General features: G+C 39.7%; 1 protein-coding gene across 5 annotated transcripts in view; it reads right to left on the bottom strand.

The window, feature by feature from the left end:
- The window catches only part of LCLAT1 (lysocardiolipin acyltransferase 1), a 118,795-nt gene that overhangs the window by 72,290 nt on the left and 32,552 nt on the right, over positions 1-13,953 (bottom strand). For 3 of the 5 annotated variants that reach the window (XM_065679727.1, XM_065679730.1, XM_065679729.1), the window contains 2 exons: positions 4,733-4,901; positions 1,701-1,899 (listed from right to left, as the gene is read on the bottom strand). In XM_065679727.1, the coding sequence (XP_065535799.1) occupies positions 1,701-1,899; positions 4,733-4,897 (364 nt within the window). In that variant the 5' untranslated portion in view covers positions 4,898-4,901. Of the gene's footprint in view, positions 1-1,467; positions 1,591-1,700; positions 1,900-4,732; positions 4,902-11,072; positions 11,135-13,953 lie in introns of those variants that run through there. The other 2 variants (XM_065679728.1, XM_065679731.1) reach the window with 2 other exon arrangements.

Raw genomic sequence — 13,953 nt, 5'->3', positions numbered from 1 at the left:
TAACAGCACAACACTAACAGTTTACTAAAAAATAAGCTGTAATTCATAACATTGTAACCAAAGTACTCAAAGCCTTTATATCGTGGAGGGTACTTAGGGATCTGGCATAATAACATTGGATTATAATACTACAGATCCAGGCACCTGCTCTACTGCCATAAATTGTAATCCTATAGCACAGACAACAGGAGTAAATGTCTACCATCACAGCCCACTAAGTGAAGCATGAGCCCAGAATTTCATTAGCACCTTAAGCTACTCTGTCAGACTGAACAAAGATGGCATTGTAGTCTGCTAACACTTGTCTGCTACAGCTCCATCTGCCTGAGCCTACTCATCAAGTCTAGCTGATGTGCTCGGTTTATGCAAAGAAATAAGAATTAGAGGGAAAAAAAGTATAATAAAATCAACCTTTAAATAACTCCTAACACCCTTCCAGGATACAAATTTTGTCAAGCATAACGTGGCATCCAAGCTCCTGGAGCTGACCTTTCCGTTTCATTAAAGGTATTAACAAGCACACACACAAATGTTTTCTTACAAACAAAATATATGCTACTTTTAAAGAGATAAACCTGTGAACTTTTCAGCCGATACTCCTGATTGCATCTTCCATCACTACTTTAAAAGCTGCACGTGCAGCTGATTCCAGAAAGGATTTTAAAACATCGCTGCTGCATTATACAGCTAAAATGTTTCTCTAAATATGTATTTTCTCATTACCTGTAATGTTAAAAGAGATGTCTTCTGTCAAGTAAAACTAATCCTAATGTTTGACTGCTAGGGAAAGGAAAGTATGCTACCTAGTTGCTGCTCTTACTTAAGAGGACTAAAGGCTGAGCAAGTGAATGCAGTAACAGCACAAAAGTATGAGAGCTCCTCAGTATGGAATCCTGCCAAAATGATCTGTTCTGATAAATGGCCTGACAAAAGGGAACCATAAATAAAGTTAGTCTTTTGACATCATAAAGTTGATGCATATCCTACCCAAGCTAGTTTTGTATAAAACAGCAAATAAATCTAAGAGATAAAAAGAAGGCAGAGACATGCTTTTATTTCAGCTAAGTCTGCCTATTTATTCAGAAACCATTTGAACGTCAATTTTTAGCCTATCTGAAACGATTTCTCTGAGTATGTGCAACTCGGATCCATTTCCAGCCTACACCATTATAAATACTGATTATTTCATATCCTGTACAGCATATTTTGCGTAACCAAGTTCAATTTAAAACTACAGTTATTAAAATGAACCATCAACTTTGCAATTGCCTACAGGGCTTTTTAGTTTTTATAAATCTTCTCAATAGTAACAATTTGATAATGAAGAAAGAGGCTTGATGAGAACATTTGCAACATGGGGTGAAACAGCATCAAAATACAGCGTTGAAAGAGACTTTGAAAAGACTCAAAATCTTTCTTCAAACTTTTGACAAATGCGTTCAGTACATAAAGCAGAAATATTTTTACCTATAAGCAAACTGCAGCACATGTAGTATCTTTAAAAAGAAATGCTTAAGTATGAAGTCCAGGTGTCCTCTGGGAGATCTATGGTTTAATCGTTCAATATGCCCCATATTGTGCACAATTTGCTTTAAAGTACTGAAACAGAATTTAAACCTAGGTTATTTAACAGGGTATGAATAGTGCTAGGCAAAATTTAAACACACTTTCCCTTCAAATGAAAGGGTACAGCAACCTACCAAATCCCGGAATGCTTTTGAGACTGGATTTGAGACAGATTTTTTCAAGTCTGAGGTAGCTGTATCGCAGCAGGCAGTTCCACAGGAACATCCAGTCCATTCGTGTGCGATGGTTCATGATAATGACACTCCTTTCTCCAGGAACAAATCCATCACCAGTGACAACCACCTTGGCACCAAACACCATTTCCAGCAAGGCCTAGAAATAATATTCTCAATATTATGGCTGTACTCCCAGAAGAAAAGCATCAGCCCATCAGCAATAAAAACTCATTTGAATTATTTCATTTATTCATTCACATAATCACTGGTAAACAAATTTCTGACTCTTTTCTAATAAAGCAGACAGCTTTCCCACAGTAACAGTCAGCTGTTTAATGGAAGAGGAAACAAGAATTAAATAGGGCTTCTTAAAAAGCACTCTTTTCCAGTCAATGTCCAACATTAAACTTACCTTTCCTTGGTTTTCCTGGAATACTATCATGTAAGAACAAAAGTGAGGGTATCAGTTATAACTTGGTAGGTTATCTAAGGAGGGACTGGTTGCACAAATAGCTGGGAAGGCATCAGAAGCTGCCTTGATTTCTGCTTGGATCCAAATGGTCAGCAGGTTTGTGCTTGACTTCCACCTGCAAAAATAGCTAGAACCTAATGGCACAAAGAGCAGCAGAGAGAGAGAAATCCCAAACAAGCTTGGACACAGTACATTAAAGCAGACCCAAGGTCTGTACAGGTCTACACTGCCACCTAGAAACCTACCTCTACCCCACAACTGGCTGAATGCTAGTGCCTTGCAACCTTTTAAAGCCCAGTGGAAAAACAGTGGAAAGGTACAAAATCCCAAGAAACAGGTGCAGACAGCAGATACTACCTAGAGGTAAGATTTGAAGTCCTAAGATCAGGGCCACTGGCAGGATACTGTTCAACCTAGTTAGTGCAGGAAAAGAAACCACCAAAACATGGTTGGACATGTAGAGGAATAAACATTTGGCCTTAACATACAAAACTTCAAATTACCTGCTTACCTTCTCCTCCTCATTCTTTGTCCAGAAAAAATACAGAAAAAAAACAAAGGCTGGGGATTTAAACAGAGCTCTAGGAAGTAAAACAACTTTCTATTCTGTTCATATTTCTGTCACCTCTGGGCCACAGAACCTCAAAGAACACACATTTCTCAGTTTAAGTCACCTGTAAAACAGGAATGACATTCTCACAATTGCAAATGGCTTGAGCTCTCAGAATGAAAAGCATTTTATGTGCCAAATATTAATACTATTCATAGCTCACTACAATTCTGGCAAAGGTATTGCTGTCAAGAGTAACTGTGGACAACTGCAAAAGCAGAACAGGCTGTAGAGTTCAAAATGGCAAACAGTTATCTTTTTTTCAGGAAAGAAAGAAGCAGCTTTTTTTCTGATAATTTAATAAGAATCACATTACATATTTAACATCTACTTAACCATAATAATGAACAAATATCCCATTCTACATACCCTAGTGCTAATATAAGCCAAACTAAATTGAAACAGTTAAGACCCACCTCACTGTCCCATCCTACAGACTCTGCTAGAAAGGAAATAACATGGCAGAGGAGTGAGGAAGGTGGAAGTTTCTTTCTTACACCACAGAGGTCAGGGTCAGAGTTTCCCCATTGGAGTTTAACTGGTCTAACACTAGTATATTGTTTGGAGACACAAACTCAAGTACCTGCTTCTCCTAACTAAAAATGGAATAGAATAAGGGCAGAAAATTAATGCAGACAAGGCCTGAGCCTCAAAATGGCTGGGTGCAAAATCTTTTTTAGACCTCTTTCCTGAACCTTAATTCCCAATATCCTTACAAAACAATCTTTTCCACAAAAGTATTCAAATTATTTTGGTTTAGGTCCAGTGTGGGCTGAAACCAAACTTCTGGGCAACAAATGTTACCACAAACTAGTTGTAATGATCCGGAATTATAAAGCTCAGGTGGCTAACCAGATAGAAGATCAGTATCTGATTTTGGGAGTTGCAATTTTAGAAGAACTGGGACACAAACAGTGAAAGGGTCAACCTGTGACACTATCAGCACTCAACTAAATTTCATCATCACAGGAACTAACAATCCTTCTATTCCCTTTATGGGTAATTATTTCTTCCCTCCTAATTTCATTGCATTTAGTAACGACAAAAAGGACAAAAGTTTTAGAACAGGAAACAGCTCACACCCCTTTTAAAACGCACAAGACAGAAACAGAGAAAGCAGAAATTATCTGGCACATAATAAAGATAAAACTTCCCTTATGCCATAACATATGTATTTCTGCACACCAATACAGCATTTTACTTCATAAAAAGTTAAACAAATCTTTAAAGGCCTAGAGGAACAAAGTCCCTTTGTTTTCAGAGGACGGATGAAGAGACAGATCCCATTCATACTGCCTTTCCTCAGGAACAATTCAGGGAAGGGCTTTGTTATTGGCTTCCAATATATATTTCCAGAAATATATATTGGTATATTTCTCCTATACTTATAAAGTTGATGCATTATAAGTGAGGAAGACATCATTTCTAGGGGTAGTTCTTCTTCAGCTGAAATCATCTGCTCTAATTCGACTAAAAGGACTAAATTCTAAGAGGGATTAAGTAAAAGAATAGTGAAGATCAGCAACAGTGTATCAGGCAGTGAGTAATTTTCCTAATTAGATAGTTGGAGCACACTCGAAAGGAATAGTTTGTTAGACTATTCATTTAGGAAGTACGTAATGTTAAAAAGTCATCCTGCTTCCTAGTGCTTCACCTACACTCCTCTGATCAGCATCTAACTGACACTGGTACTACTAAGACATGGTATTAGCCTACATTTAAATTAAAACTGTTAAAGAAGAGGGGGACAATCTCCACCACTGAGCTAAGTCTCCACAGTTGGTAAGTGTATTAAGGCCCGTTTTAACAAAAGCATGGAAAGAAAACAAATATTAAAAGTGTAAGTGAGCAAACTAAATTGTGGGATTACAAACAGTTGCCCAGAACTTGACTCAAACTGAAACTTACCACTGGGAGCGTGAGCCAAGTGGCCACAATGGAATCGGTGACCCAGCGATACCAGGCTGGTGAGATAAACATCAAAGGTAGAAAAGGACCCAGCATGAATATACTTCCAAAAAAACTTCCCAAGAATAGCGTGAGTACGAAGTATATCCCTCTCCATGACACCATGGCTCTGAAAAAAGAAAGTTGGCACTGTGTTAGATGAACTGAAAGTAAATACATAACTCTTGAAGTCCATAAGTCTAGTTTGAGGCAATATTCCTCCTTTTTTTTCCCCATGACTAACAACACATGATGACAGTAAATGCAATCAAGATGCTCTATGTCACAAGCAGCAGTAAGAGAATGGCTTCATATACACAGTGATTTGTAAGGAGCAATAGGGTATTAAAGGGATCATAAAAGTATCAGCTACATCATAATTTCCTCCACTTACTACACAACACAGTTCCACTCTAAACTCTTGAGCAAGCCATTTTTTTATCCAGACGTATTACCAAGGTATAGAAGAGAATCACAGAATCATAAAATAGTTTGGGATAGAAGGGACCTTCAAAGCTCATCTAGTCCAACCCCCCGCAATGAGCACGGACATCTTAGAATCACAGAATCATAGAATAGTTAGGGTTGGAAAGGACCTCAAGATCATCTAGTTCCAACCCCCCTGCCATGGGCAGGGATACCTCACACTAAACCATCCCACACAAGGCTTCATCCAACCTGGCCTTGAACACCGCCAGGGATGGAGCACTCACAACCTCCCTGGGCAACCCATTCCAGTGCCTCTCCACCATGACAGGAAAGAATTTCCTCCTTATATCCAATCTAAACTTCCCCTGTTTAAGTTTTAACCCATTACCCCTTGTCCTGTCACTACAGTCCCTGACGAAGAGTCCCTCCCCAGCATCCCTGTAGGCCCCCTTCAGGTACTGGAAGGCTGCTATGAGGTCCCCACGCAGCCTTCTCTTCTCCAGGCTGAACAGCCCCAACTTCCTCAGTCTATGTTCATACGGGAGGTGCTCCAGTCCCCTGATCATCCTCGTGGCCCTCCTCTGGACTTGTTCCAGCAGTTCCATGTCCTTTTTATGTTGAGGACACCAGAACTGCACACAATACTCCAGGTGAGGTCTCACAAGAGCAGAGTAGAGGGGCAGGATCACCTCCTTCGACCTGCTGGTCATGCTCCTTTTGATGCAGCCCAGGATACGGTTGGCTTTCTGGGCTGTGAGCGCACAGATCATGTTGCCCAGAACCACATCCAGCCTGGCCTTGAATGTCTCCAGGCATGGTGCATCCACCACCTCTCTGGGCAACCTGTGCCAGTGTTTTACCACCCTCATTGTAAAACATTTCTCCCTCACATCCAGCCTGAATCTACCCTCCTTTGTTTAAAACCATCACCCCTCAGCCTATCAGAACAGGCCCTGCTAAAAACACCTAAGAACACTTGTTATATTAAACTTTTCAGCCATTATCGTTGTAACTGGCAACACATCAATGTTAGCATTTTCTAAAGACAAGGAACCTTGCTTTTTCTCTTTATCCATTTTGTTTCTTCTTGCTAAGTACAGTGTTGCAGAAACTCATCTTCCCCACCTAACAACAGTCTACATGTGACCTCCTTCAGAAACCACTCCAAGCTTGCGAGACTGCTCAACCATTTCAAACACCCAGTTCCTTTTCATCTCAGCAGGGCAGGCAAGCAGCGGCTGAAGCCTCCCGACCCACCTCCCGACCCACCCTGGCTTAGAGAATTTGAGACCTTTTGAAGTCTGTTGTACTTCAACTGCCCTTATCAGTTATTTTCCATCTTACTCCACCAAAAGGCAATATCCTCTGGTTTTTAAGACAGTAGTCTAGACTGGGAATATTTCAGTGCTACCAGCCAGACTCCCTCATTATAAATTGAAATGTACAGTGCACAGAGCTTCTTAATGCATTATGGCGGAACACTCAGCAATCCTCCAAGCATTTGCAATAGCTACAAGCTTTCACAATTTAGCAACTACTACGAGCTACGACAAAGCAAATGTGGAAATATCAATTCTCTAGATTAGGGCCTAAAAATAGTCTGGTTTCATCTATTTAGGACTCAACCAATTGTTTAGAAGACCAAAGGTTAAGTAGAAGTCACTTTTCAGTCACTTCACTGAATGCCTTTTTTGACAGGCTATTTTAGAAACTGTAAGAGCTCAGATGGACAGGACTTCAAGACAAGCAAAACAGGAAGCTAGTGTTTTTCATTTTAAAATGAGCAATGGAAAAGTAATCCATTAAGCCTTGTGTAATGTAACATACATGATTTATCTCAAGCATGTTTTGTGCAATGTCCATAGCAATAATGTTTGCACAGCAAAGCATTCAGAAGTCGAGAAATGGTAACACTAGTGTTGCTAGCACACCAATTTTATTCTGCTATTGCATGCTGACAAGAAAGTGGCTCTATTTTAGGATACTTGTGGGTTTAAACAATTTTCTAAACTGTACATATTTGGAGGAAGGCCAAAAGAAGAGGCCATGCAAATCTGTTAATGTAAGAAGGACACAGCGAGCTGTATTTAGCCCAACTCCTGCAGCATAGCAACAAATAAAGTAGCGCTAAACACAAATGTCTGCTGATACCTATATCAGAAATATTTTACCACAATGAAATCTGAATTCAAACAAATACACGTTATTCACATCCTGGAGCACAGAGCACTCTCTTTCCTGCCAAAAAAGCAGGAACTAAATAACCAGCTGTCTACATACGCACACACTAATCAATTCTGACATATTAAGGGATCCTTGAAGAGCACTGCACTGAAGGAACAATGATCCATCTGCCTTCTTGTGTTTGTTACTGCAAACCTGTGTGTGGAAAATCCAAAATAAGAGTAGAAGAGGACAAAAGAAAATAAATCAGAGGACAGGAACTATAGAAAGGGCAAAGAAAAGCATTAGTTGCAGCAGTCCTAGAAGAAAAGGCCTTCTGACAAATCAAGATTTGAGACCTACTGCAAAAGGCAGCAGGGAGGATTAAAATTCCATGTGCTTGATCTAATCAAGCTTTTTTTTTGAGGAAATCACAGAGCAAAACATCTGGGAACACCTAGGAACAGCTTTCAGACAGATAAAACCCCCTAGCAGGCACAGAACATGACTTCGTTTAGCTTCAGCAGGCAACTCTGGTCCTCTCTCTGAAGCTGCTCAGAGCCACTGCTCATCGGGTCAGACACAGTGACATTTGTCAGACAGACACCCTGGTTCCAAGCAGGGGATGAACAATGTAGAAGTGCATGTTCCAGCTCCAAATACTTGACTACTGGACACAGGTAACCACAGAGTTAATGAGGGAAGGCATCGCTCTTTCATCCTCCTGGACTCCTAGGAAAGCAATGTAGGTCACTTAGTCACAGGCTGGGCTCTTCACAGGTCTCAAATCATAGCACAGAGCCAAATACTCAAGGAAAAAAACCCCATCTTTTCTCTCTTTTATGTGAAAGACTATTGTAAACTCTTTATAAGATGAAGGCATCTGAGCTATGAAAAAAACCAACAGGGAAGTTCTGAGGTTTCTCTTCTTCAAACAGCACCCCAGCACTATTTTCTTTAACTTTACAGTACACGCATATATAAATTACACTGCATTCTACTGGGTTAAATTTCTAGACACAAAAAGATACCATGTATGTTAAATCAATGTCATTTATCTTTCTTGCAGCCACATTTAAAAGTGTGATACATACATTTTGCTTATTGCTTATATCTAATACACTATATAGCTTTACACATGTATGTGTGCATTTATCTAAACTACTGGATGGACTTTGTTTCTGAATAACCTCCACCACAATAAAGCACAGAACATGGAAACAGGTATGAGAACAGAAAAACAACTCCCCCTTCATGGATTTGAGCAAACCTGCAAAATGAGAAACCTATGATGAAGTGAAGAACTTACAGCAGAAAGCCACCATCCAGCTGACCTTCTGGAAACAGTGCTCAGCAAGCTCATTTTAGCAACAAGGTGAAACTGTTAACACACTCAACACGTGTTTTCAGTTGTGGCTTCACGTGGTGGTGTTACAGCCCAGGCAACAGGTTACATGATTTAAAATGCATGTCATCTACACATGTCAGTTTAGAAACATTTATATATACACTCTCATTTTAGTCAACAGTCAAGGATGGGTATTCGCCACACGATGCTGGGTGCTGGCCACCGCCAGCACATGCGCTGGGGTAGCCAGTGAAAGTCACAGAAGCCTAGAATGGTTTGGGTTGGAAGGGACTTTAAAGCTCACCCAGTTCCAACCCCCTGCCACTGGCAAAGACACCTTCCACTAGAGCAGGTTACTCCAAGCCCTACCCAACAAGCTTGTTTGGGCCAGCAAAGAGCAGAAGGCTCCAAGTAGCCACATACCCTGCTGAGAAGGAACGCTGTAATGCTGAGGACTGCACAACTGGTATGCAGGCTCAGCACTCCTTCCAGGCCAGGCCAGGCTCTGCACACTGGTGTCAACTTGTGTTGGCACTACAAGGGCTGTTTACTGTACGCAGTTTACCATTGTGCCAGCCACCTGAGGAATTCCCAGACACCTACTACCAAAGACAACAGGGAATGGACTCTATTAGCATCCTTTTGCATCTATCAGCCCCTTAAAACACCTAGCTTAGAATCAAAGTAACTTTACAGATATGTCACCCATCCCAAATATAACATGCATTCAGCAAGAACAGTTAACAGCTACAAATCAATGCAAAATACAGCAGCTTCAAAACATGATTTTAAAAACAACCAAATAATCTCAAAGGGAAAGGAGTACTTAATAAGGACTTGTAAAATTATCTAAAACAAATGTGAAAAATCTCAAACCAGAGAAATTAGGAGATGATTCATGTCGGAGATGAGACACCCAAGAAATTAACTAAAGGATTCAACAGGAAGTCTGACTAAAAGAGCCCAAGCATTTTCAAAGTGCAGAAGTATTCCTTTCCTGCTGCTGACAGCTATCTCTTCCTAATGCAGTAATCACTCTCAGCACTGGATTTAGCATGTAATACAGCCTTTATGCATCTTAAAGCTACTTTCTATTTGCTGTGTGGGTCAGAGACAGTGAAATTCTTTTAAGATTCAGACTGAAAGCTGCAAACTGTGAGAAAGACAGCACCCTCATGCCAGGCTTGTCGTTCTTCATCTATTTAGTGGCAGAACTCCAAGTTATTGGGGTACTGTACTTCACATGTCCTCGTTGCCATAGCAGAAGGAAAACATGCTCTGTCTCCAGGTAACGAGAAACAGTAATTCGTAAAATACAATTTTTGTTTCACATTTCAGTTCATTTTAAAAATTCTTGGCTACAACAAGATAAATTGCTTTCCAAAATGGCTGCATTTCTGTAAACTTAACCTTTATTAGAATATTTACTTGAAATTATCTCAGTATTCTAATGCAAACATTTTGTTTGCATAGTAACATAAAGCAGAGGCACCACTGTGTGATCAGATTTTGGCTTGTTTTGCTTATCTTATACACGCTTTTATTCAAGGTACAGCTGGAATGACAGACAAACCACAGCTTGTTATGAGGATGATGATTTCAACAAGTTTTAAACAGACTGTTCTCTCCAACAAAACTAGGTTTTCTTCATAACCGTTTCTATGGCTTGTAAACAGGCAAAGGATGCAAAATCATAGAATCATAGAATAGTTAGGGTTGGAAAGGACCTTAAGATCATCTAGTTCCAACCCCCCTGCCATGGGCAGGGACACCTCACACTAAACCATGCCACCCAAGGCTCTGTCCAATTTGGCCTTGAATATCACCAGGGATGGGGCATTCACAACTTTCCTGGGCAGCCCATTCCAGTGCCTCACCACCCTAAAATAAGTTTACTTGGTAAGAAACAAAACAAGTTCCAAAATTAAAGGTGTAGAAGTTTCACAGTAGTCAAGACTCACCACATGCTTCACGTTCCCCTAACAGTTCCTGGCTAATTCGAAGTTCTTGTACAAACCGGCTAATTCGCCTTCCAGGTTCAACACAAAACAAGATTTAATGCCCAGCATGGAATTAAGCAATAGTACCTGGACAAACAGAGCCAGCTGCTTGATAACTGGAGAGATTTTTAAGCACTCATTTGCAGTCAGCAAATCAGGTTTTATTACACTACTGAAAAAATAAAGAAAGGCTCTTTAGTGCCAATAAAACGACATTGTATTGCTACAGGTCAGTATGTTTCCATTCAATCAGCACAGGCCATAAAATTGTTCATTAGTCTTCAAGAACTGAACTGGGAATACTAGGCACTGGGTTTAATTCTTCTTTCAGTCAATTATCAGTGGAAGAGGTAAACGTTACCTTCAATTAAAATCAAGCAGAAACTCACACGGACAGCCAATGATGCCTCTTCTCTACGAGCTCTGCAAAGAAAGGCAGCAGTCAAATGCAAACTGACTTCATTTAGCTCTGCATTTCTCGAAGTATGGCAAATGAAAGAGGCAAGCTGGAAATTCCAGCTCCCCTGTTCAATTTTGCATTCTGAAACATAATTTCCAAGTCAGAAGATACAATTTCCACAACAACTTTTACAAACTTTCATCCGGGTAAAGTGAATTGTACTTCAAGTAGCTGGTAAGTGGGGAACAAAGACTGCCAAATCCAGAGGTGACCACTAAACAAGCCATCGGATGAATGACCCCACCTTTTACTTGCTCACTGTTTACTAAAGTTACTAAAGAGAATCACCAAGACAGAAGCGCAGGCCGCTGGACAATCTTTTCCGGCTTCCCAGGGAAACAATGCAAGGGTCTCAGCAATCACCAAGCCAGCAGCCAAGTGACAATACATTAGCCAGGCAAAGTTCCCAGCAGAATGTTTCAAGCCCAGCAAAGAACCAGGCTTTCCTGTTTGAGCATTTTATGGGGGTTTTTTTCATCACATTTCAAAGGAAATTTTTACCTTGCACTCAGAACAAAACACTAGGTTTGATGTAGTACTGCACTGTAAAAAGAAAAATGCTCAGAGCACGCTTTTGTAGACCAACTCCATTGTATTGCCAGATCTACAACTTAACCCACCTCTGACCACATAACTTCTCACTTGTGCCTCAGTTAAAAAACTGCACAAATAGCAGAGGTTATATGGGGAGCAATAACAGGAAGAAGCTGAATTATTAATTGCACATGTATCTACTCTAATCAGTAGCCCACACGATACAGGCAAGAAGCTCCATCAGCCTCCACAGGCTTATCTATGAAGTATACTTTCTTTCTGATTCTTCTCTTGGGCACTTCAGTATTTTAAGGAACATACAAATGTGGCATAGATCACTATCACAGAAAAAACATGAAGAAACATGTACTTGACCATTAAATCTACTTCCCTCTTACTCAGTTCTTGCATTTAAAAACCTGTAAGAGATTTAACATGTATCGTAAAACAATATAGGATAGGGCAATAAAAGATAATTACCATTACAAACCACATCCCTCACCCTCTGTAACAGTCTAGCAGGTATTAGCTTACACATGCACAAAATAAAAAGTACCATACTTAATGTGTAATTTCCGTAAATATTACCAGTAATATGATTATTGCTGCATCTTACAATTTATTAACTCTTTTATTTGCCAAGACTTAATCTGACTATTATAATTCAATAAAAAATTTAATAGAATATTTAATTTGTTCTTCCAAGTAATTGTGTCTTTCCAAATGCAAAAAGACCTGGCTAAGATACTTTGCAGTACAGCCCTCTGATAGTGCGAGCAGATAATTCACTCAGGGTACAGACATCAAATCTATCTGAGGCTCTTTCAACTCTTGTTTACCTGTGCTCTTTCCACTATTGCTCCAGACAACCATTAGACCAATGAAAGCATGAGCTAAGGTATTTAAAATCATTTGTAACAGGGTATCAAGAAACAGCTACAGTTGTTTCCTGAGAAAAAAAAAAGAATGATTTATGGAAAAGTAGCTCACTTTTATTCTTTACTTTTAATATATTCAGGAAATACAGATTAATTGACAAATTTGAGCTGCTGCAGGAAGAACACAAGAGCTGTTTCTACCAAAAGCTAACTCATTTTTTATTATGCGTATTACACAGACACAAATAATTTCTAATTACTTCTTCACGGCTTTCCACACATATAGTTGTACTCTGTACTACCCTGCAAGTTACTGTGGCCTCACAAGCCTATATTAAACAGTAACCAATATAAAAAGTCATCAAACATAGGTTTGGTAGGTATTGTATTCCTCCCATCTCCCTCATCCCATCTTTAAATAAAACCAAAAAATCCCATAACCTTGCACAAACATGGAGCAGTGGTCAATTCTGGAGTTTTATTAGGTATATTATGTAAAAGCTGCAGGTCAGCTCTAGACCCAGTCTAACTTACCAAAAAAAGCTACTTGTGGTCGATAGCTGGCAAATCTAAGTCCTCTGGTTTTAAAAGTCTACAACAGATCAAATAGCTGACCAACTTTGACAGAGGGCAAGTCCAAGTGAAAAAATATGAAAAACAGATATAACATTCCACTTTGTAATTGGAGAGATTAAAAGCAAACCAATAAACAGTTTCTTCCTCCTGCGCAAGAGCACCCCAACGCTTTGGTTCACAGCTATTCTTGGCAGGGAAGGGTGGCATTTATGTCAGAAGTACCTACTTCACAAGAAAATCCTCAGCTGAGGAACAGAAATCAAGGTCTCTGTGCTGAAGAACAGTTACTCAAAGACAAAACCTGTAGAGTGTTTAGTGGAGTATCTGAAAATCTCTGCTACTGGCATTGAATCAAAATCACTCCCTGAGAACAGTGAAAGTGCAAGTTATTGATACGCACTGCAAGCATATCCTATATGCACAATTTTAAAAGATGTTGAATTTCCAAGGTTCTAAAAGCTTTGCCATGTTCACTATGTCCAAGATAAAGTCTTTTCTCAACCTACTTACGGTACCTCACATTTCCCTTCTGTGTAAGGATACATCCATGGAACTTCTAATGGCTTTTCTACCCCATCAAGACAGAATTTTCTCATCAGGTTAACAACTCAAAAGAAACACAGGAGATGTGCATGAACAAAAATCAAACAGCCTATTGAACAAGCTACAAAAACCACCGACCATCACTAGCATAGTAATCATAACAGAACACTTGTGCTAACTCATATTATCCTGAAGAGTCCAAATATGAAAATAAAAAGGGGCGGATGTAAAAGCAGATTTTTAGAGGCCCT

Source organism: Lathamus discolor, chromosome 5, assembly GCF_037157495.1.
Source record: "Lathamus discolor isolate bLatDis1 chromosome 5, bLatDis1.hap1, whole genome shotgun sequence".
NCBI classification, from domain to species: domain Eukaryota; kingdom Metazoa; phylum Chordata; class Aves; order Psittaciformes; family Psittacidae; genus Lathamus; species Lathamus discolor.
Note: the sequence above shows the minus strand (reverse complement) of the source record. Positions and strands in the feature narration are given on the sequence as shown.